Source organism: Dendropsophus ebraccatus, chromosome 8 (genome assembly GCF_027789765.1).
Source record: "Dendropsophus ebraccatus isolate aDenEbr1 chromosome 8, aDenEbr1.pat, whole genome shotgun sequence".
Classification (NCBI taxonomy): domain Eukaryota; kingdom Metazoa; phylum Chordata; class Amphibia; order Anura; family Hylidae; genus Dendropsophus; species Dendropsophus ebraccatus.
The window spans coordinates 116,445,791-116,470,242 of record NC_091461.1 but is presented as its reverse complement, the minus strand read 5'-3'; the positions used below and the strand labels follow the sequence as shown (position 1 = coordinate 116,470,242).

At 43.2% G+C, this 24,452-nt stretch overlaps 1 protein-coding gene across 1 annotated transcript in view; it reads right to left on the bottom strand.

Moving 5' to 3' along the window:
* LOC138800112 (vitellogenin-1-like) overlaps window positions 1–23,902 on the bottom strand; it is an 84,053-nt gene extending 60,151 nt beyond the window's left edge. The window contains exons 1-3 of the mRNA XM_069981920.1: window positions 23,878–23,902; window positions 13,760–13,911; window positions 9,108–9,359 (exon numbers count right to left, since the gene is read on the bottom strand). Of these exons, the coding sequence (XP_069838021.1) occupies window positions 9,108–9,359; window positions 13,760–13,911; window positions 23,878–23,902 (429 nt within the window). The remainder of the gene's footprint in view (window positions 1–9,107; window positions 9,360–13,759; window positions 13,912–23,877) is intronic.
* Window positions 23,903–24,452: the final 550 nt, after the last annotated feature.

The window sequence follows — 24,452 nt, the reverse complement described above, 5'->3', positions numbered from 1 at the left end:
AGAAAATTTATACCAGGAAAGGTGGCAGCTAGAAAGATAGGAGATGGCTCAAAATACTCAGCATGACTCGGTGAATAATACCAGCTAGGTTTGAGAGCATTTCATTTTTTAGTTCTAGGGTGGAATACCCCTTTATTCTATATGGTTTTGTTCTACACATAACCTTCTTATTTATTGCTTTTTTATGAGACTCATGGACCGATCCTTAGAATAAAGGCTAAAATATATACTCATTCACTTAAAGGGAGCTACTGCATGTATGCACAGACGGTGGCCAGGTGCAGCACTGAGCAGGAAAAATGCCCAAGGGACCACCATTCTGCAGATTAATGGGGGCCCAATATCCAGCAATATGCTACAATGCTACATCCCTTTATGGAACTGTATCACACCGTAAAGCCATTTGACCTTAATATATATGAAAATGTCATAATAGAAAAAAAAAAAAAAACACTAAAACTATAAAATACCAACCTTCAGGTTAGGGTGAGCAAAAGGAAAATCCAAGAGTTAAAAAACCTTTACAGCCAAGGCCATCGGTCCAGACTGACCCCCTGCGTCCCAGCAGAATTCCGCATTGTTTATTGTTCATGATAAATCAGATAGAAGTGATCGTCAGTCTGGGCAGGATTGGAGAGTTTCGCCTAAGGCCTTTAAGCCAGAGCCCCTGGCAAGTGCTATTTCAATGGGACAGTCATAGCTAGACCTCCCCCCGGGAACAGCTCGCAGGATAGCTCAGGACATCCTTGAACACTGTGTAGAATATTGAATCCCTTTTGTCTGCCAGGAAGAAGTGCGGGCTGCTTGCTAAATAACTATTAAGAGGAAAAGGAGTTCCAGTATCTATATCAACTTATTGTATACCAGGTGTTACAATACCCGAGGTGTCAGATCAGAACTGGAACCGTAGAGCATATAGCGTAATTTGGGTCTACTAATGGATATAGGTAAATCATTGTGCACAACTAGACTTCATTATCAGAGATGGGCGCAACAGGACCAGGTTCAAGACTGACCGTTCAGCATTTGACTACCGGTGGCTGAAGTTAGATGCCGCACTAGGGAGTCTCAGCATGGTGGCCATGGCAATGAGCTAGGAGATGTGCGGCTGTGTGGGGCTAGTAGTACAAAATGGAACATGATCGAGGCAGAATTGCATCTTTAAAGTGACTCTGTACCCACAATCTGACCCCCCCCCCCCCCCCAAACCACTTGTACCGTCAGATAGCTGCTTTTAGTCCAAGATCTGTCCTGGGGTCCTTTCTGCAGGTGATGCAGTTATTGTCCTAAAAAACAACTTTTAAAGTTGCTGTCCTGTGTCAAATTGGCGTAGCCTAGAGTGTGTATGCCCTAGGATTGCAACGCCTCTCCATCCCTCCTCATCACTAGGAATGCCCCCGGGCAGGGTTTTCCCTATTCATCACTGTTCTAGGGGCATTCCTAATGATAAAGAGGGTGGGAAGGAGGGACGGAGGGCTGTCACAATCCTATGACATGGGTACTCTAGGCCACGCCAATTTGACACAGGGCTGCAAGTTTAAAAGTTGTTTTTTAGGACAATAACTGCATCACCTGCCGAATGGACTCCAGGACAGATCTTGGATTAAAAGCAGCTATCTGAAGGTACAAGCGGTTTGGGGGGGGGGGGGTCAGATTGTGGATGCAGAGTGGCTTTAAAAACTTTCATTTAATCCTAAGGCAAAACACGTGGCAAAACAACGGCCGTTCTGTGACACAGCTACGTCAGAGAACGTCCGCTGTCTAAGATGTTCAACTGCAGTAAACATCACTTTTTTTTAACTGGAATGTGGGCACTGCACTCCAATTAGCCATAGCAGACAATGTGAAGCAAGGCCCGAGCCGCACTTTACATTGTCTGCACAGTCTAATTTGTGCGGCAGCTATTCATTGAACAGCGGCTGCACGAAATAGACATGAGAGTCTTCTGTGTGGCCTCATGGAATCCAGGCCGCAGTGTACCCAAAGGGGTTAATGCGATAGGTCACTGTGATAAAAAAAAACGGTTGTTGTTGCAAACCTGCAATAACAGCCGTTGTTTAATCGAAAAATACATTGTTTTTGAATAGATTTCATGATGCAATAAATGGCGTCATTAACAAAATGTGCAGCGCCCAAAAGCACATTTATTCTGCTGCTGAACGTGCTAATGGGATTTCTTTATTCACTATCTCAGGGTATTCTGTTGATTTACAGCATTTCTATGTCTCATACTGCTTCCATTTACTGACATGTAGCATATACTGAGGAAACTGTAAGGGTTAACTAAAGTGTCTGTCTGTATTCTGCTGTTAAAGTCTGCCACCTGCTCGCAGAGACGATCTGTCTAGGTCACCTCCCCATTCTCAGCCTATCAGGGCCTAACAATTAAGTATCTCCTCATTTCCCTGAGCCAATGGGCTCTCCAGTTACCTCAGGCCTTTCTCCACCAAATAGAGCTCACTACATGTTGCATGAAAGGTCAAATGAAGCCGGCCTAGGGGTTCTAGTCAGTTATGTTAGGGTCCTTATACACAGATTATCTGACAGATTTTTTTATGCCAAAGCCAGAAATGGATTTGAAAAGAAAATAAATCTCAGTCTTTCCTTTATGACCTGTTCTCTGTTTCTAGTCTTTTCCTGGCTTTGGCCTCAAAAATCTATCAGATAATCTGTGTGTGTAAAAGCACCCTTAGTCTGCCTTATTCCAGTTTTCCTGTGAGAAGTTCCAGATATATCCAGAGCTAGAGAGTGCCTTCTTCCCGGAGTCTGGTTGCTGGCCAGTGTTCCTGAGCTGCTGTACTGCTGTGTGTCCATCTTGACTAAATTCCAAAAGCATGCGGTGCTAAACTCCTGAAGTGCAACTACTTTTGAAGTTCTACCAGTCCACTTTGTGAAGTCTATTATCTGAAGTCTAAAGTCAAGGGTTAGAGAAGTTGCTTCTTCCCAAAAGGGCCCCTTTGCTGTGTTGCTGTTTCTAGCCTGGAAAAAAATCAGCAGCAGTATTGCACCATCCGGCTAGCCTGCACTACACCACTTTTCTGTAGACCTCCAGCTCACCACAAATGCATCTCCTCACGCAAAAAAAAACAAGCCCTCATACGTCGCCAAAGAAATAAAGAATTTACGGCTATTGAAAGAAGCAGATGGAAATAATATCACAGTCACTAAGAACTGCTGCTTCAGGAAGGGGTTAAACAAATGATTTATCTCATTGGATCAAGGTTTCTTCTCTAGATCTTTTGATATTTATAATATAACGCTCTACTCACGCTGCCTTTCGTTTGGTTGCCATATATATTACGCTTCCTTTATAACAACCCTACTTAACTCTATTACTTTTGAGGACTGTATATTGTTACAGCACTGATTGTGTTGTCTTCAGTTCACATATCATAGGAGATGGCTGATGTGCTGAATACATGACCCTCCATTCACACATCTGCTACTCATCTTATCGAGGTGTCCTTGTGAACTTTCAATGTGTTTCTCCATCTTTTGTTAGCGAAGGAACATGATGTTACTGAGACCTGTTGACCCAGACACAAAGCTGTACTTACTAAGTGGAGGGATACTTATACAATGGGAGAAGGATATAGAACTCAGTTGTTTCTATTGTAAATAACCAACATTTTAGCCAGAATTGACCATTGAACTGACCACCATTGTATTTAATGGAATGTTGTTGAGAAAAGACCTAGTCCAATGGCTGAGGATATTTATAATGGCAGCTGAGAGGAGCAAGACTATAGGTGTGGAGGGGATAGAATCAGAACCTAGATCCTGATGGTGCTCAATGACCACTTGAGAGGACACAAGCACTTGGGGTCCAATTACAGATATTGTATCGGGTTTAGACATGAGTGAACCAGGCCAAGGTTTGTTTTATACCAGCCCGAACCATCGGCATTTGAATCCCATTGTCTTTTCATTCTGGTCATCCTGATTAGAGATTAGAAACTGGGCCGAGGTTTGGGTTCTTTCAAACCCGAACCATCTACATTTGAATCCCGATGTTTTCCCGTTCCGCAGGAAAGGTGGAGAAAGACTGAGTCCCACCTGGAAAACAGGAATACAGTCTAGGTTAAAGGCTGTATCCCTGTTTTCCAGGTGGAGCTTGGGCTGTCTCTACCTTTTCTGCGGAATGGGAAGACATGGAGATTCAAATGTAGATGGTTCAGGTTTGAATGAACCCGACCTTGGCTTGGTTCACTCATCTCTTATCAGGATGACCCTGAAAACACCAATCCCCTGGTGCTACTGTTTTGTCATGGCCCCATCCCTGCTGATCTCCACTTACTTATCTCCTTGCCATCTTAACACAAGGAAATACTCACTCAGTATGCTGGAGTCAATCAAAGGCTAAAAGGGTATTTGCATGTGTTGAGATGGGAGATCTCTCTTCGATCTATAACGTTGGAGGATTGCTATGGTGAGTATAACTTTTTTTTTTTTTAACCCAGTCTGCTTCCCTCTTTTAATTTGATCCTTCTGGACAACCCCTTTACTATTATTCTCCTACCCCATTGTATCAATCCCTACATCTTCCTCCTGCCACCTTCCGCCATACATCTACCTAGACTTTGGTAGATCATGGGTGGTCTGAGGATTGGAAGAGCCTTTGTTATAGACTAACGGTAGAGTAGAGTGTATTGAGCGGTCATAGAACATCTCTGGTTTCGGCTCACGAGGTGGCAATATCTAAGCTCATCCACTGTTTTCTCAGCCTTTGGCTCCACCGCGTTGACGCTTCCTTATTTCACCGTGATATGGCGTACACCATCCTATCTGCCTTTAGTCTTACAGAGACATGTTCCTTCAGCAAAGAAATAAAACTTTTCCCTTGTATTTATTTTATCACCTCGCTCTCTCTTTCATCTTAAAAGGAGTTTGCGCCGGCAATCGAGTCTCCTTGGAATAACAAAACCTCCTTCATGTGCATGGATACATATACATATTACGCCCCGGTACAACAAAAGAACCTATGCTTTTTTAGTTCTCACAAAGGCCTGATGTTCCTTCATCATCTCTCCAGGTGCCTTTGCCCTATGGTGACCCCGTTCTTACAAATAACACTTTTTTGTTCTGCAAATGAAAGCTCCTTGCCCGGAATCTGAAGGATGGACCTCTGCGCTTGCCGTAGACTGATCCATCTCCAAGGTAATTCTCACCTTCTCTTATGTTAATGTAAAGATCATACCCCGACTTAAAGCACAGACTCCCATTAACATATTCCCGTCTTTCAAGACAAAGCCCGTTTTTTTTCTCTTTAGCAATCCTTCACATTCTGCGGATAACATCTGTCTCAGAGCAGTCACAAATCCTTCTTTATGGAGAGCTGTCTCGCTTCTATGTCAATGTTTTCTTGCGGCAAAAGGTTCATATATTCACCAGTGCATATTCTCACCCTCATTAACCAGCATGTGTTCCCCCGCTTCTCGTAATGACCCCATATGGTGCTCCGCAACTGTTTCCCATGGGGCTCAATCAGCTCTGCTGTGCGACAAACACGTCAAGATGGCCACTCTCTTCTCTGACTTTCTCTTATGACTTTCTATTTAAAGAGTGTGTCACTTTGGATGGATTGTCCACTTTGAATAAAAAGTCTTTTCCATTGAATAATGTTACAGAGATTCCAGCAATCACCTTTGTGGAGATACTCGCAGCAAGTGTACAATTTCCCTGCAGCACCCCCGCAGGACAAATTAAGTATTACATAAAGTGAGCATTGCCCGTCCCCACAGCGCTGATCCACCCCCGGAAGGCCCTATTAGCTCTATGAGGGTGGCAGTGCTCCTAACTCTTCCACAGTACTCCTAAGGAATGGCGCAGAATGGCGCGGAATGGCCCAATTCGGCCCGATTCGGCTGCATATCGCTCGGTGGAATAGAGAAAACGATCAGCCGATGTTGGTGTAATCGGCTGATCGTTTATTTAGGGCCAGACCTAAAATCATTGGTCACCCGCCTCGCATCACTACGGTGGAATAGTGGTGAGCGGCGGGCGACCAACGATTCGAGAAGCGCAGCATACATTACCTTGCAGGGCTTTTCCTGCGCTCCATCTTCCTCCCCGGGTCCCGCGGCACAGCATCAGCAGTCAGCACTCAGACGGCTCAGCCAATCACAGGCCAGGACCGCCGTGGCCAGTGATTGGCTGAGCGGTCTGACAGCTCAGTCAGGCAGTACCGAAGCTCATGCTACGCTGCGGGACCAAGTGAGGAAGACGGAGCGCAGGAGAAGCCCGGACAGGTAATGTATTGCTGCAAGGGCTGCAAGGACATCGGTAACGATGTCCCTGCAGCCCTCGCTTAACGATCATGGGTGCCGTGGAATAGGCCCAGTAAACGAGCACCGATCTAGCAGATCGTTTACATCCTTGCTCGAAATAGGAATAGGAATAGTGCCCTTACAATCCCTGGACATCAAACTCCGGGCCGCTGGAGTGGAATCGGGTTGATGATTTAATGAAGGAAGGAGCAGTATCTGCAGCAGGGGCCCACACAGGAGCATCAGTCTGCAGGGGCCCCAACTTAGCTCCCCTGATTCTGCCTTAGCCAGCTGGAGTGGGCAGGGCCAGATATTCATTAAACAGGGGCTGCACGGACATCGTTGTGGAACAATCCACTATGGATTTTACACAGTCTTCAAGTACTTTTAGGGTTCTCTTTTCTGCTTTAGCTAAAGTATATGACTGGGAACTGCAGATGGGACCTAGACTAGCAAGTCCAGGTTCCGTCTGCGATTCATAACTGCATATGCTAACTGTAGTGACTAAGGGCCCTATTACATGGAGTCTGGCAGATATCACTCCGCGTAGTAAAGACAACAATCAGTCAAGGAACCGATCATCAGTCGATCGATGTCTTTCAAAATGTTAAAAAATTATCGGCTTGCGTTCGTGCAGCATGAAAATAATTGACCCCTATAATAGGCTCTGTAGGCGAGCACCAATCTAGCAGAATGGTGTACCCAGGATATCAGGCCATGTCATACGACCCTAACAAAGTGGGCAAGAGCGCACAGAAAACGCTGTGTTCTTACATTGCGTTATTAATCCAAACACAATGTGGGAACACACTCTGATACTCAGCCCTCCCCGCTGCAGTCTCTGTGACATGGCATCTTCTTCTGCACTGCAGCCTCTAGTGACCATCACATGCAGAACAGAGAAGCATGCTGAGCTATACAGCCAAGCGCTAGGAAGGGTAGGTGCTAAGTCCCCTACAGTAAGAAGCCACGTTTATTTTATTTATTTTTTTTGGGGGGGGCAACACAATTGTCTCCCGGGGCCTCCGCCAACCTTAAAGGGATACTCTGGTGAAAATCTTTATCTTTAAAATAAACTGGTTTCAGAAAGTTATATAAATTTGTAATTTACTACTATTTAAATATCAAAAATGTTCCCATACTTATCAGCTACTGTATGTCCTGCAGGAAGTGGTGTATTCTTTCCAGTCTGACACAGTGCTTTCTGCTGCCACCTCTGTCCATGTCAGGAACTGTCCAGAATAGAAGCAAATCCCTATAGAAATCATCTGCTGCTCTGGACAGTTCCTGACATTTACAGAGGTGGCAGCAGAGAGCACTGTGTTAGACTAGAAAGAATACACCACTTCCTGCAGGAGATACAGCAGCTGATAAGTACTGGAAGATTCAAGATTTTAAACCAATTGATTTGAAAGAAAAAGATTTTAGCCGGAGTACCCCTTTAATTCGGCCCTGGGAGTGGGGAGCTAGGTATTATTCAGACAAATTTTCATGTGTTTAGCAAGAGGGGGAAGGAGGTTGGGAAGCTATTGCCAGACACTGCTTCTCTCTCTATATATAAGTAGATATCAGTAAAACAATAAATGGGGCCCAAGCCAAGTTTTTGCTCTGGGGCCCCAAACTTAAGCTGCTTCCCTGCCAGAGAATATAAGAGAAAGGGACTGACACGCTGCACCTTCATGACAGTCGGCTCTCCCTGCATTCTCCCCAGTGTGCTGAGTCAGCATCTCCATCTTGCTGGGAGGTTGCGCCAGCACATCATATACTGCTAAGTCTCGCCCTAGGGCTAACACACAAGGGCCAAGAGCTTTAATTTAAAGTGCACCTCTGCTATTAAATAAAATTACAATGCTATTTATTTTCCGGCTTTATTGTACATTACTATGTATTCAACTACAATTCTCAATGACATAACACATGCAAACGCCAACTGACATTTTTCCATTATTTACTCTAAACATAGGGAATTTACTTACATAATGAGAGAATATTAAAGGGGTTGTTCACCCCCCAAAATTTCTTCTGGTGCCAGAAAATTCCCTTCTATTAAAAAATCTTTAATTTTCCAGTACTTATCAGCTGCTGTATGTCCTGCAGGAAGTGGTGTATTCTTTCCAGTTTGGAGAGCAGGAGAGGTTTTTAATGGGGATTTGCTACTGGACAGTTCTTGACATGGACAGAGGTGGCAGCAGAGAGCACTGTGTCAGACTGGAAAGAATACACCACTTTCTGCAGGACATACAGCAGCTGATAGATTGCATGAAGTGGCGTGTTCTCTCCAGTCTGACACAGTGCTCTCTGCTGCCACCTCTGTCCATGTCAGGAACTGTCAAGAGCAGCAGCAAATCCCTATAGAAAACCTCTCCTGCTCCTGTTCCTGACATGGACAGAGGTGGCAGCAGAGAGCACTGTGTCAGACTTAAAAGAATAAACCACTTCCTGCAGGACATACAGCAACTGATAAGTACTGGAAAACTTGAGTTTTTTTTTATAGAAGTAAATTACAAATCTCTGGTACTTTCTGAAACCAATTTAAAAAAAGGAAAAAAAGTGACAAACTACCCCTTTAAGCCAATAGACAATGGACAATGAAACCAAAACATTAAAAAAGACAACCCTTACAACTTGACCTAGTAAATGAAGGGTTGTTTTTTTCGGTTTTTAAAAGAGGTAATATTAGGTGAATGATATAAATTGTCTGACAACTGTATAATGAATAAGAACAAAAATTCAGGAGTGCTTCTTTAAAGTTACAGGGATGCCCCGCCTCTGCTCGTAAAACAAAAATAAGACCACGAAAACCACAAGAAGCAAAATATAAGAAGCGACTCTGTGTCTCACCTCTTGCAGGATGTAGGTATTGTGGGTTTTCCTTATGGTGAGCTGCAGAATGTTCACAATGCCTCGGAATACATTGACGGTAGTCTCCGATAATCCGCTCGGAATGTGCAAATCGCCCACCTGACCGCGGTTGTACTCAAACTTAATAGGTTTCGCCAGCTGTTTCTCCAATAATCTCGTGAGTTTACTGGAACTTGTAAATTTATCAGTCGGCCAAACGCCGTTATATTCCTGAATTTCAATATCACGAATCTAAAAAAAAAAAAAAAAAAAAAAAAAATAAGAAAAAAAAAATTAAATATTTTTTTTTTTCCGGACACTTAGAAAGGATTTAGCAGTAATTGGTTCAATTCTGACCTCGTGTTCCAGTGATTTCCCAACGTAGGAGTTTTAGTTTGTAGAAATCTGGAAGTGTTTTCCACCTAGTACATGTTGATAGACATCTCCATATATCAAGCCATACCCCTGGGCACCAGGAAAACCAGCTTGGCTGAATAATTAGAATATGTATTGTATGTTCCATAGACTAGAACTGGCTGCCAGGTAACATGAGGTCATTCTACCTTAATACTCTACACATTTCTATTCAGCAAGGTTCCTGGCGGTACAGAACATTGGCTTCGTATCTGCGCTTGTGCTTTCTATTCTTATCAGCAATATGCACATGTATCAATGGAGATGTATAGGATTAGAAAAAAAGGTTGCTATAAAATAGCGCCACACCTGGTTACAGGCTGTACGTGGTATTGCAGTTTATCCTCGTTTATTTAAAAAGTACCTGTCATGACAAAGAACTTTGCATATTCTGACGTTCTGGGGCATCAGTATCTGGCCTATTTGTTAATCACATAATAATAATAATAATAATAATAATAATAATAATAATAACAAAAAATAATACATTTATTTATACTGTAAAAATAACATGAAATTAGAGATGTTACAATCATATACACAAAGTATATAGAATTACTTCAGGAGAGCAACCTAATGTGCCTGTCCTTCTGTCCCTGCACTGTGATTGACAGCATGGGAGCACCAGAGCTTTGAATCTCCCTCCCTCACCTCCTAGTCACCATCTAAATTGCTATAATTATTTACTGTATTCCGCTACCCACCCCCCTGAAACCAGAGGTACCATTGGTCTGCTGAACTGAGGTCCTTCCCGGTCTTGTGTTCTATAATGCTCCTAGTTACTTGGTTTGGCTGAAAAAAAAAACAATCTTATATCAGTAGCTGAGTCAATGAGGCGTGGCCTAGGGCGTCTGTGCCCTAGGCCAGCTATGCCTCTCCTTCCTTTTTCTCCACCCCCCTCATCATCTGTCACTTCCTCAGCAATTAGTTTTCTTCAAGGTCTCTTCGTACATGTTCCATAGCGCCAGAAGCAGCAGGGGCACACTAACGCGGTGAAACCTTTTGCTCTAGGCTACCATGTCAGTGCGCCTGAACTTTCATCACCAGCGTCTGAGACTTTTTTTTTATTTACATGGTACAAACACTGTGAGAGTGGCTGCAAAGTGGAGCCCGTAACCTTTACAGCGCTTGGGCACTGACATGGTAGCCTAGAACAAGAGGTTGGATCATGTCGGTGTGCGGGGGGGGGGGGGGGGGGGGGGGCTTGACAGTTGACGAGAAACCTGACAGATGACAACAAGAGTGGAGAAGAAAGAAGGAGAGGCGTAGCTGGCTTAGGGCACAGAATACCCTAGGCCACGCTTCATTGACTCAGCTATTGGTCGTTTTTTTAAGTCAAACTAAGGCACCAGGCGCATTATAGAACACACGACCAGGAAGCACTTCAGCTCAGCAGACGAAGGGTACCTGGGGTTTGGGGGGGGGGGGGTACAGTATGGCTTTAATGAATGAAAGTCAATAATTATAGCAATTTAGATGGTGACTGGGAAGTGAAGGAGGGAGATTCCAAGCTCTGCTGCTCCTATGCTGTCAATCACAGTGCAGGGAGAGACAGAATGAGAGGCACATTAGCTTCTCACTCCTTTAGTAATCCGATATACTTTGTGTATATGATTGTGACATCTATAATTTCAATTTAGTTTTACAGTATAAATAAATGTATGTTTTTTAAATGCAATATTGCCAAAGTCGCAATAATAATTATGCAATTGTATCACAATTGCCCCCCCCCCTTTTTTTAAGACTTACAAAAAAGCTATTCCTTAACCTAAGCATACATTTATTTATACTGTAAAAAGAACATGAAACTATAGATGTCACAATCATGTATGCAAAGTATATCGGATTAGTTCAGGAGAGAAACCTAATGTTCCTCTCTGTCTCTCCGATGTCTGTTGCTCTCTCCCTGCACTGTGATCTCTTATCCTCCCCACGTCAGGGACAGGGATCTGAGCTGGGCTGTTTGCCAGTAGTAATCAGACCTGACTTCCTTTCTCTTACTTTTCTAGCCAATCACCACACAGTACATTGCATACTCCCCTCCGCTATGCCATGACATAGTCCAGATGAAAGTGGACTCAACAAAATGTAACTGTGCTGAGGATGATTTACACATTACAGTGCTAAAGATGGCTTGTAAAGGAGGAAGGGGTTACTGATGTACTGGCTTATATGAGCAGAAAGGAAAGAAACTGCACAAAAGCAAGCAAAGGGTTATATTCAGTACTACAATGCGACTGAGATGAGAGGGAAGCCTTGATTTACCTTGCATGGACAGTGCAGTTTCTCTGGAAGCTCACATCTTACATGTACACAGTCCACGCTTTCTCTCTGTCCCCTGCACATAGCACATGGTAACCCCCCCCCCCCCCCCCCCTCACTTCCTGTATTCTGTCCTGATCTAGCTGTTGCTAGAGACAAAACTCCCTTAACAAGAGGCAGTGGACACCAGATAACAGGAAAGGGAGAAATCTAGCGGTTAATACTTTAGGATTGTTTTTTTCTAGGGTAAAGAGTCAAGTTTTGGTAAACTAAGTGATTTACAAAAGTCTTGGGAAGGACTCCTTTGTTTTAAATGCAGCTGCAGATGTCCAGCTGTGGATTTATCGAGGATTTTGATGACCACCCATTGAAGTTAAAGAGGAAAATCCACACTAAATTGCATAATACTGCATATTTCTGCATGTGAATCAGGAGCAGAAAATATCAATACTGTAATGTGTCAATACTGTGTGAAAACAGACTTAAAGGGGTGCTCCGGTGGGGAAAAAAAGTTTTTAAATCAACTGATTTCAGAAAGTTGTTCAGGTTTGTAAATTAATTCTATTTAAAGGGGTTATCCAGCGCTACAAAAACATGGCCACTTTTCCCCCTCTCTTGTCTCCAGTTCAGGTGTTGTTTACTTTAATGGAGGGGGAAAAGTGGCCATGTTTTGTAGCACTGGATAACCCCTTTAAAGGGGTAAAAAATTCTTTAAAAAAATTATTGAAATCAACCAGAAAATGCCAGATTTGTAATTTACTTATTAAGAAATCTCACGTCTTCCAGTACTTATCAGCTGCTGTATATAGGAAGCTGCAGGAAGTGGTATTCTTTCCAGTCTGGAGAGCAGGGAAGATTTTCTATTGAGATTTGCTACTGCTCTGGACAGTTCCTGACATGGACAGAGGTGGCAGCAGAGAGCACTGTGTCAGACTGGAAAGAATACACAACTTCGAGCAGGACATACTGCAGCTGATAGGTACTGGAAGAAAAGATTTGACAATGTAAGTGAAATGACAACTCTATATAACTTTCTGGCACCAGTTGATTAAAAACTTTTTAACTTTAATAATTTCTTCTTCCAGTCTTTCAGTACTTATCAGTTACTGTATGTCCTGCAGGAAGTGGTGTATTCTCTCCAGTCTGACACAGTGCTCTCTGCTGCCTCCTCTGTCCATGTCAGGAACTGTCCAGAGCAGGAGAGGTTTTCTATAGGGATTTGCTGCTCTGGACAGTTCCTGACATGGACAGAGGTGGCAGCAGAGAGCACTGAGTAGAAAGAATACACCCCTTCCTTCAGGACATACAGCAGCTGATAAGTACCGTAAAAAAATAGCTTGCTTTCTGTAGCCATCAAACTTTATCTGTAAATCAATGTTCAGGACTAAACCACAATCTTGTCCAGAAGGAAGAGTTTATAGAGAGCTGCCAGCTTGCTCTATCAGTATAGAGCAGGGTGCTAGCTATTGTCCTGAGAGGTAATGCAAAAAAAAAAAAAAAAACAGCAGCATATCAACCCTGCCTGAGGATGGAACTCCACTTTAAAAAAAAAAGTTCTATTGGCTTGTAGCAGTGGAAGTCCAGGGACTCATCCCCCACCTACGTGCACACACCTCCCGCATTAGTTCAGATTTCAGCTCTGCAATTACGGTTTTCGAGCCGTGACAGCAGATGAGTGAATAATAGATGATGAAATTATAGTCTGCTGTTCACTCTCTCAGCAATTGCATTGATCCAATAAAGGTTTGTTGTTCAGTTCAAATTATTTTCCTTTGTGTTGCCGAGCAGAAAGCAGAACAAATCCTTTAAGTCCGTGACTGCTTGATAACTATCTGGCATATGTTTGAAATTGCATCAAGAGCACTTCCTAAAATAATAGATGTAATTGCATCCTGCTCAGGCGAGCAAAGCAGAACCTTCACGTCTCCTCGCATCGCCGGATGAAATGAGAAACGCCTGTTTCCCCCCTTTTTTACCTTAAGGATTCGGAGCCTGGGGGCCGCCCCGCTGATCTCCGCTCTGCATCTCAGCTTCACTCCTGACTTTGCAAAGCCTTGTTCTTGGAGACCACTCAGCACCAGACCCTCGTAGTCGTAGATGTAAGTCTTACTGCTCGAAAACTCCAACTCTGGAAGAGAAACAAGTTCATTTTTTTTTCTCTTATAGGCTAATTTTCCTTCTTATATGAAGGCGACGCTTCATCCATCTTCTCCAGCCATCGGGGGTTAAATGTTGAGTGCTCATCTCTACCAATAACTGGTCTTAAAGGGTTACTCCAGTGATTTTTTTTTCTTTCAAATCAGAAAGTTATATAGCTTTGTAATTTACTTCTATTTAAAAATCACCAGTCTTCCAGTACTTATCAGCTGCTGTTTGTCCTGCAGGAAGTGGTGTTTTCTTTTCATTCTGACACAGTGCTCTCTGCTGCCACCTCTGTCCATGTCAGGAACTGTCCAGAGCAGTAGTAAATCCCCATAGAAAACCTCTCCTGCTCTGGACAGTTCCTGACATGGACAGAGGTGGCAGCAGAGAGCCCTGTGTGAGACTGGAAAGATTACACCACTTCCTGCAGGACATTAGAGATGATCAAACAGCACTGTTGTTCAGGTTCGTACGAACTCGAACCATCAGTATTTGACTCCCGCAGTCTTCCCGTTCCGTGGGGAAGGTGGAGACAGCCCAAGTCCCGCCTGGAAAACAGGAATACCGCCTGGGCCATAGGTTGTATTCCTGTTTTCCAGGCAGGACTCGGGCTGTCTCCACCTTCCCCACGGAACGGGAAGACTGCGGAAGTCAAATACCCATGGTTCGAGTTCGTATGAACCTGAACATCAGTGCTGTTCGATCATCTCTACAGGACATACAGCAGCTGATAAGTACTGGGAGACTGGACATTTTTTTAAATAGAAGTAATTTACTAAATTTCATAACTTTTGTGAAACCAGTTGATTTGAAACAAATATAAATTCACTGGGGTACCCCTTTAAGACCAATTATTGGTAGAAATGGCAAAAAAAAAGAAAATTTGATCAGCTGACCACATTTTTCTTTTTGCCTGTGTTCCAGAGGAGGGGGAGTGGCTGCCTCTACTTGGTTGTGCACTCCACCCATCCCACCCTGGTGGTTTTTATATTTGCCAGTATTAGTTGGACCCTGCATGCCCAGAGCATTGGCTTATTGTATGCCATGGAAAGGCCAAATTACAGGCAGAAAGTACTAGTCAGAAAAACAGGCATTTTCTCTGATAAGATATATTACTTAAACCGTTTCTGGATGAAAGCTGCCATGTTTTTCTAATTCCTGACCTTTAAGTGCAATTACTATACAAAGTGGCAGAATACAATGCATCACTATGTTTTTTTGTAATTTCTACTAAAGAGAATCTGTCACCACATATACGATACCCCGAGGGCAGCGTGGAGTAGTGACACAGCTGATATTTTCAGCAGTGTGTCTCTTATCTGGGAATACGCTGTGGTGTTGTTATAGTCGCAGTTTAATGGTTGCAGGGTGCTCATACTGACGGCGTTCACAGCGTCCAGCGACTAAACCGTGAGTATAAACTAAATGACAGCATATTCACAGATAAGAGACACGCCGCTGAAAATATCATGTCTGTCGCTACCTCATGCTGCCTCACATTGGGTCGTGTAAAACTTATCTCTGCTGGCAAAACAATAGGATATTAGTGCGGCTAACCTCCTGATGTTATTGTTTCAGACATCTCTTAGTTGTCCATGAACCCTATAAGAGGTAATGTGTCACCTTAGGGAGACCACCAAGCTGGCAGTGCTACCTGGGAAATAAATTATGCAAATTAACTTTCCAGCAGAACATCTGCTCTCTAGTGCCTCTAGTGGCCCATCTGTAGATTGCCCTCTTTGGGACTTTTTAACTAATCAGTACAGAGCAGAAGGATAGTTTGCCAGAGAAGAGGCCATTGATTCCGGTCTAGTGTGTGTCTCTTAGAAGGCCGCCTTGGCCCTTGGGAAGAAGTTGTGCAAATTATCTCTTCTCCAGAAAAACGAAACTTGCCTCTTTAGTGCCACCTATTGGAGATAATTCCCCGTAAGTCAATGCTTTACCTCTAAAGGAGCCTTGACTAGGGATTAGAGATGAGCAAACCAAATCTTACCAACCGAGAGTCGTTCTGAAGTTTGCAAAAAGTTTTGCTCGGTACCAAACAGAACTTTTAGAATTTTTTGTAAAGATGGCGGTCACACAGTTTAATAAAAACTAAAAAGAAAAAAAAATGGTATACTCACCTGTCCCTGCTCCCCCGGTGTCTTTCTATGGGTCTCTGGGGTCCTCTGGTGATCGTAGCTGCCTCCAGCCTGCTCAGCCAATCGCTGATTGAGACAGGACAGTGTTACGTGCCAGTGATTGGCTGAGCAGGCTGGGTATAATTATATCAGATACAATTTCCTGCCAACGACGGATCATGTGGCTACAGTACATGTAATGAATGTGGTGGTTGATTTTAAAGGGGTTATCAAGGATTAGAAAGAAGCAAAGCAACTTTTTTTTCCCAAAACAGTGCCACCCCTGTCCTCTGGTTGTGTGTAGTATTACAATTCAGCCCCATTCACTTCAGTGAAACTTGAAGGACGGGAGTGGCGTTATTTTTGGAAGAAAGTGACCGTGTTTTTCTGATTCTGGATATATCCCCTTTAAAGGAGCATTTTCATCCCTCTAAGAGCCCTGTATGCGGCTGAAGGAGATGTTTCTATGGGACCTCTGACAAATACGCTTATTCCACATCCGCCTACATGCTACGGAGGTAACGGTGAGGTCAGGTTGGTTGTACTTTGATTTCATTCTTTCAGGTCTTTACAGATTATGAGATTGATAGAGGTGAAGGGGGAAGCCATATGTATCGGGTCACTAAGTAACCTGGTTTGCACCCTTGTGGCCTTGGGATCCTTAGAGAAGTCGCTGTAGTTTTTTGTTCTTGTATTGTGTGTCATAGCTGGACTTTATGGGGGAGATTTATCAAGCATGGTGTAAAGTAAAACTGGCTCAGGTGCCCCTAGCAACCAATCAGATTCCACCATTCATTCTCCAAAGAGTCTGTGAGGAATGAAAGGTGGAATCTGATTGGTTGCTAGGGGCAACTGAGCCATGTGTATATCTAGTTAGTACAGCTGAATTAGTCCCATAGACTACATAGCGACAAATCACAAGCTAGACCTATGAAGGTAGAAGTCATGAAATCGAGAAAACACAGCTACTTACTTACAAAAACAGCACCACCCCTTTCATCAGGTTGTCAGGGCCGTATTACCAGCTGCTGCTGCCCTAGGCACTATACCTGCAGACGCCCCCATCTTCACTCACCAATTAGCATCATGATTTTCTGCAACCAGACCCCTATGCAGACCGGATAACACCGCCATACTGGACCTGACCAATAAAACTATACAAATCCCCCCCCAACACCATACACCAGATTTATTGACTAGTCTGACCGGGAGGTGGGAGACTAATAAAATAAAAACTAAAGAAAAGTTGCTTCCTTCCCCCTCCTCCCTGGTGGTGCCCCTCTGCAAGGTGCTGCCTTAGGCACCGGTCCATGGGGGCCGAGTGGTAAGTACGTCCCTGCAGGTTGTGTGTGGTATTACAATTTAGCTCCATCCACTTTACTGGAACTCAGCTGCAATACCAAATCTAACCCGAGGACAGGTGTGGTGCTGTTTATAGAAGAAATGTAACCAAATGTGGATAATCTTCTCATAGACATAGACATATGTGTTTTAAAGGATAACACCCCAGGCTGGGGTGATTTTTGGCAGAGTTCTGGGGAAGGTGGAAGATGGTGCCGGTATGCCACAGCTCCGGTCCCCTGAAGAGAATGAATGAGAAAACTCAATGCAAATTTCTTTATTTGGACCTGAATAGTGGCAGCTTATCCAATATTCGGGTTTATCCTAGAAGGATGAATATTTACAAGGAAAGAGAACAAAATCTCAAAGACAAGATTTAGGAAGGTTTTTGGTTAGTTTTTCTTTTGAATATATATATATATATATATATATATATATATATATATATATATATATATATGTATACTGTTTATATATTTATTTATTTATTAACAGAAGCTTACTTTTGTAATTTTGATATTCTGCCAGTTGTTTCTGAAAGAGTAGTAGATGCTTGACACAAACTTCAACAGATGTGGTTGGTAAAGACTGAGGCTATTTTAGCAATTGTAAGCCCCAAAAGGGGGTCATGTGTTCAACTATTGCTTTGTTGCACTGTGGATCATGCTGGTTTGAACCTTATTTAATGTGACACTGTCCCCCCCTTTGTGCATTCTGACTTCTCTACATAGGTGTCAAGGGTAAATTTAGCAGTTTTCATACCTTATTTTATATCATACGTCATGGTGCTTGTTCAAGTAAAAAGTGATCTTTTATGAACTGCAGATTGTGTTAAGTGGGAGGGGCCTCGCGGCATTAGCGCCGCTTAGACACACCCACAATGTCACCATTGGTCCCGCCCCCTTGACGCCCATTGGTTGGCAGACGTAAAGGGGGTGGGGTCTAGACCTTTCGGCTAGCCTGTTACAATGGCCAGTGAGGGGGCGGGGCCAACTGTATCGTTGTAGGCGGGGCTAAGTGGCACTAATGCCACGAGGCCCCGCCACAATCTGCAGTTAATAAAAGATGACTTTTTACTTGAACAAGCACCATGACGTATGATATAAAATAAGGTATGAAAACCACTAAATTTACCCTTTAAACCTGTGTAGAGATATCAGAATGCAAAAAGGGGGGGACAGTGTCACTTTAAGTGGGACCAGGGGCGGATTATAATGTCGGTGGTTTGGGCGACCAGCCATCTGAACTGCCCACATCTATCTCAATGCAGCTGCACATCACTCGGGGGCCCACAGGAGGATTGTCCAGTGGGACCCCGAGTGATGTGCAGCTGCTGTGAGATAAGATGAACACTAAAAATGAAATAAACTACCCTCCTACATGCTACCCCGTCCTGGACGCCTGTGAGGAGCTGACAGGCACCTCTGGCACTTCTGGCGCAGGTAAAGTGTGGGAGGGGACCCAATGTAAAAAAACTATTTCATTATTTACATACCTCGACACACGCTGCAAAAAATAATAGAAAAATCCGCACCAGAATAGCGTTATTATTATTAATCCGCTTCAGAAAATACATTATAAGGCTATGTTCACACAACGTATGAGACTGGCCGTTCCGTTACCCCGGCCGCGTCATGGAACAGCCGGTCTCTGCCCGGATCATCCGGATGATCTTTCCGTCCGCAGAGCTCTGATGGCGCCACACGGGATCCCGGTCGGAGCGTATATGATGAGTATACGCTCCGGCCGGGATCCCATAAAGAAACAGGCAATGTTCACAGGCGCATAAAGTACGGCCATTGTTGCCGATGGCCGTACTTATATGTAGTGTGGACATAGCCTAAAAGAGATAAAAAAATCATATATATGTAATACTTGGTATCAATCAAAACTACACATCTTCCTGCAAAAAAATGAGCCTAAAACCAACTCTGTCGTGCAAAATATGAGAACGCTATGGATCTTGCAATGTGGCGACAGTTTTTATCCTTGTTTTCAGGAAAATAGTTTCTAATGTGTCAAAGTGGTATTAGTAAAAAATAAATAAAAATAAAATGCAAATTTAGTATCAACATAACAGTAGTGACCCAGAGAATACAATAATTATGTTATTTTTACTGCATGCTGAATAACAAAACAAAACAAACATTATACATCAAAAGATGTTAAAACGGGGCCTAAAGCTATAAGGCTATGTTCACACACCGTAAAAGTACGGCAGTTGTTGCCATCGGCAACAATGGCCGTACTTTGTGCGCTGTGAGACACTGCCTTATTTCCTATGGGATCCCGGCCAGAGCGTATACACATTGTATACGCTCCGGCCGAGATCCCATGTGGCGCCGCAAAGAACTGACATGTCTTTTTTTTTTTGCGGCCGCAATTCAGTGAATTGCGGCCGTAGAAACCCATGACAGTTCACTTAATGAAGCGAGCGGCTCTGACTATTGTGTCCTATGGGGAGTTCTGATACGGGCGAGTGCTGACTCCAGAGACCGTCCGTTCCGTGACCCGGTCGGGTCACGGAACGGCCGATCCAATACGTAGTGTGAACTTAGCCTAAAGGTGTATTATACACAGATACAGATAATATATAATATTTCTTCAGATTTATTTTTTAAACAAAAAATGGACAAGCTTACCATAGTGTAGATCATGGCTCCCTATAAAACATAAAGCAATAAATTATTACTTGCCCCGATTCCACTGGGTAGTTCTACAGTATATAACTATTATTATTATTATTATTATTATTATTATTATTTCGACCTTCTTGATCCAACAGATAAGGGTTTAACATACAGAATTTACTATAAAATCCCCCAAACAAAATGAATATAGTAAATAAAGTGAGACTGGTACATAAGAAGAGGGAACCCTGCCCACGAGGTTTGTAATATACAAATTATATTCTAGAGCTATACATTATATAATAGATTTATCATTAAAAATAAATATTCAACATTTTTTGGGAAAACAAAACCCAAAATCTGAACCTACCAGCCGCAGCCAAGGCAACACACAGGGCCAGTATGATGGCCGACATGGTGACGAGTGACTGAGGTCAAACCAAAGCTTCCTCTTTTATATGACAGGTCATCTGGGTCATGTGGAGGTTTTTGGACTCAGAAACTGATGAGCAAGTGACATTTTGTACCTGCCAGGATTAAAGCAAATAGCTGAGAAAAATCCACTTCACCATTTGGAAACTTTTTTTTTTTTTGCCTTGTATAACACACTGTATTGTACTGTATTATAACATTGCTTTAAAAGGATAGTTTATTTAAAAAAAATAAAAAATAATCTTTCAAATCAGCTGTTGCCAGAGATTTGTAATTTACTAAAAAAAAAATCACAAAAAAAAATGTCCAGTGTTCCAGTACTTATCAGCTGCTGTATGTCCTGCATCCCACAGGAAAGGATGGGATATCAGAAAGAGCCAGAGATTTGTAATTTGCTTCTATTAAAAATTCTCAAGTCTTCCAGTACTTATCAGCTGCTGTAAGTCCTGCAGGAAGTGATGTATTCTTTCCAGTCTGGAGAGTAGGAGAGGTTTTCTATGGGGATTTGCTCCTGCTTTGGACAGTTCCCAACATGGACAAAGGTGGCAGCAGCGAGCACTGTCACTGGAAAAAATACACCACTTCCTGCAGGACATGCAGCAGATGATAAGAACTGGAAGACTTGAGAATTTTTAATAAAAGTAAATTACAAATCTCTGTCATCTTTTGGCACCAGTTGATTTTAAAGATTTTTTTTTCCTGAACTCCCCCTTTAAAGGTATTGTAGAGGATAAACATGGCTGCTACCAACCAAACTGTTGTCTCCTTATGTAACAGTGGATTCTTGTTGGGGTCCTTCCATCCCTACAGTCCTGGGTGCCTCTATAGCTCTACTACTGGTTAGCTGTGGCCCTTCCATGAACCATAGGCATTATGTAAGGTAAAACAATTAACACATTTATAAATAAATCATATTATAAAGTTTTATCAAGAAAAAAAAAAAGAAAAAAATTCTTTGTAATTTTTTTTTACTTGTATGATCCTGATTCTGACCGCTGGACACACAGGTACTGTAAGTACATACACTTCCGGACTTCCTCCTCCATACGACACTTTAGGAACTGGTGCACTGGAAGTAAAACGTCTATAAACTTTTTATAGTGTTTTGAGTTTTTCTTTTTGATGACTTGATATCCTTTTATAATGACGATTATTCGGACGCGGAATGAAGTGGAAGTTATTGCACCCTGGGCACGCTTAACCCATTCAATAAATCACTACCCTTAGGCGGAAAACAGATCATTATGTTAATTACTAGCAGATCCATATGTTGGGCGCCGACCGTGACCGATGCATGCTGAATACTCTAGAACAGTTCCGTTACAGAAAGGTATATGGGGTTTTTCTATGTTGTGTTCTGCCCATTATAAGCACACTGTACAGGTAGTGGTGTTAGTCATACGCTTATTCATGTCTATGGAGATGACATATTGTATTGGACACCTTACCCCTCTTCTCCCTCGGTCATCAGATCAACAGTCTTCTAAGACAACACAATAGACGGCCCCTTGCCCACTTTAGTAACTTTGGGGCTTAAATGCTCTTTTGTGGGAGGATGTTTGTAGACTAAGTCATATAGATGACAGGTGTTGGGCTCCTCGGGGGTGGGGCCAGAGGAAGAGTGATGGTTGTAGCTAGCAGCAATTCTTCTATAATTCCTTCCACACTGGTTTAGATCATGGAAAGTGGTGAAATCCACAGAAAAGAGGAGCCCCAAAATTAAAAAAAAAGAGGATTCTTGACAGAGCTGTCCTTCTAGCTTTACCCAGCGCAGCAGAATTTAAGAGGTGGCATAGGACCTATTTATTTTTTATTTTTTTATATTGCAGGCTGCTATCCCTGTATTCAGTTGTATAAGCAATTGTTAATACAATTGAATAATCAAGTCCTTTCAGTGTAATGCAAAGCCAAGTGATTAGCTCCACCCCCATTACACAGCATTTAGACCTGAAGAGGCCAGAGCTCCGGAGCACAGCAGGAGCCAGGAGAGGTGAGCATAATGAGGGAGGAGGGGCTTGCCGGGTTGCAGAACTACAACCCCCATCATGTCCTGCTGACAGCTCATGATGGGAGTTGTAGTTTTGCCATATGTGGCTCTTTAGGTTGCTGAACTATAACCCCCATCTTGTCCTGCTGACATGTCCATGATGGGGGCTGTAGTTTTGCAACATGTGGCTCTTTACCTGGCAGAACTACAACCTCCATCATGTTCTTAAGCTTAAGCTTTGGCTGTCCAGGCATGATGGAAATAGTACTTTTGTAATAGCTGGAGGGCCTAAGTTTGACACCCTTGATGCACATATAGATTAGAGAGAGAGAGAGAGAGAGAGATGAAACAACAGGGTCTCCTTTGCCCTAAACTACCCAGGAGAAGCTGATGAGGTGTTACAGCTTGACTGGCAACAGAGGAGACAGAGATCATGTGACCGCTGTCTCAGAAGGGAGGGGGAGGACAGAGGAGCTGAGACTATGTGAAGCAGGCAGTGAGGATTTTCAGCAGCTTCAGGGTGTGAGTCAGGATGTGCTGCAGACAAACGGCCCAATTCATGTAATAGAAACCCATTACACAAACTCAGATTGTAATTGGGGATTAAATTGACTTAAAGGAGAAGTCTGGCAAAACATTTTTTTCCCTGCACTTACTACTGCATCAAGGCTTCACTTCCTGGATAACATGGTGATGTCACTTCCTGGATAACATGGTGATGTCACTTCCTGGAGCTGTGCGGGCTGTGGCTGCTGGAGAGGATGGTGGCAGGGGGACACTGAGGGACACAGGGCACTGGAAGGACACTGAGCATCCCTCTGCCATCATCCTCTCCAGCAACCACAGCCCGCACAGCTCCAGGAAGTGACATCACCATGTTATCCGGGAAGTGACATCACCATGTTATCTAGGAAGTGACATCACCATGTTATCCAGGAAGTGACATCCCTATGTTATCCAGGAAGTGACATCACCATGTTATCCAGGAAGTGACATCACCATGTTATCCAGGAAGTGACATCACCATGTTATTCAGAAAGTGACATCACCATGTTATCCGGGAAGTGACATCCCTATGTTATCCAGGAAGTGACATCACCATGTTATCCAGGAAGTGACATCACCATGTTATCCAGGAAGTGACATCACCATGTTATCTAGGAAGTGACATCACCATGTTATCCGGGAAGTGACATCCCTATGTTATCCAGGAAGTGACATCACCATGTTATCCAGGAAGTGACATCACCATGTTATCCAGGAAGTGACATCACCATGTTATCCAGGAAGTGGAGCCTTGATGCAGTAGTTAGTGCAGGGAAAAAAACACTTTTTGTGCATTTCCCGTAATAACTGTATATTGGTGATTTGTATAACTTTTGGGGGGCAATACAATACTTAAATAAAATTTTCGCTGGACTTCTCCTTTAAATCTTTCTTACCCAGAGCTTTCCTTTGAGGGTCCATCGTCTCCCATAAAGCCCTTTCCAAAAGTGTCATAGGTGTCAAAAAGTTGTAAATATTTGTACAAATAAGAAATGCTTTGAAAACTGGCATACAAGTCAGAGCAAATTTCCTTATGGCGGCCAGTAGACCGGTGGTACGCCCAGAGATTGGCGATGATGCCACCATAATCAGGAGCACTCTACAAGTGAGGGGAAGCAGTGCGGACATAACAAGTGGGACAAGGTGGGTGGACGGTCCTTGAGCTCAGTTCTGAGTAGCCCGGTTACATGTATTAGGAAGTCATGGATTCTGGATTCTCAGCAGTTCTAGTAGATTCGTACAGATTGTCCAATCCACTTGCAGCCAGACACTTTTTATTACACAAGAGCTCATCAGCGCAGGATTGTCTCCATCGTCTTATCCCACCCAACATTCCACCCATTAGAATTATTATAAGACGGCTACAAGCGGCCTAAGAGCCCTCCACTATAAATATCAGAGGACGAGACCCTTGTACAGAAGGTATCCGCTGTCTCACAGCCGCTCTACAACAATCTGCATGGCTGATGAC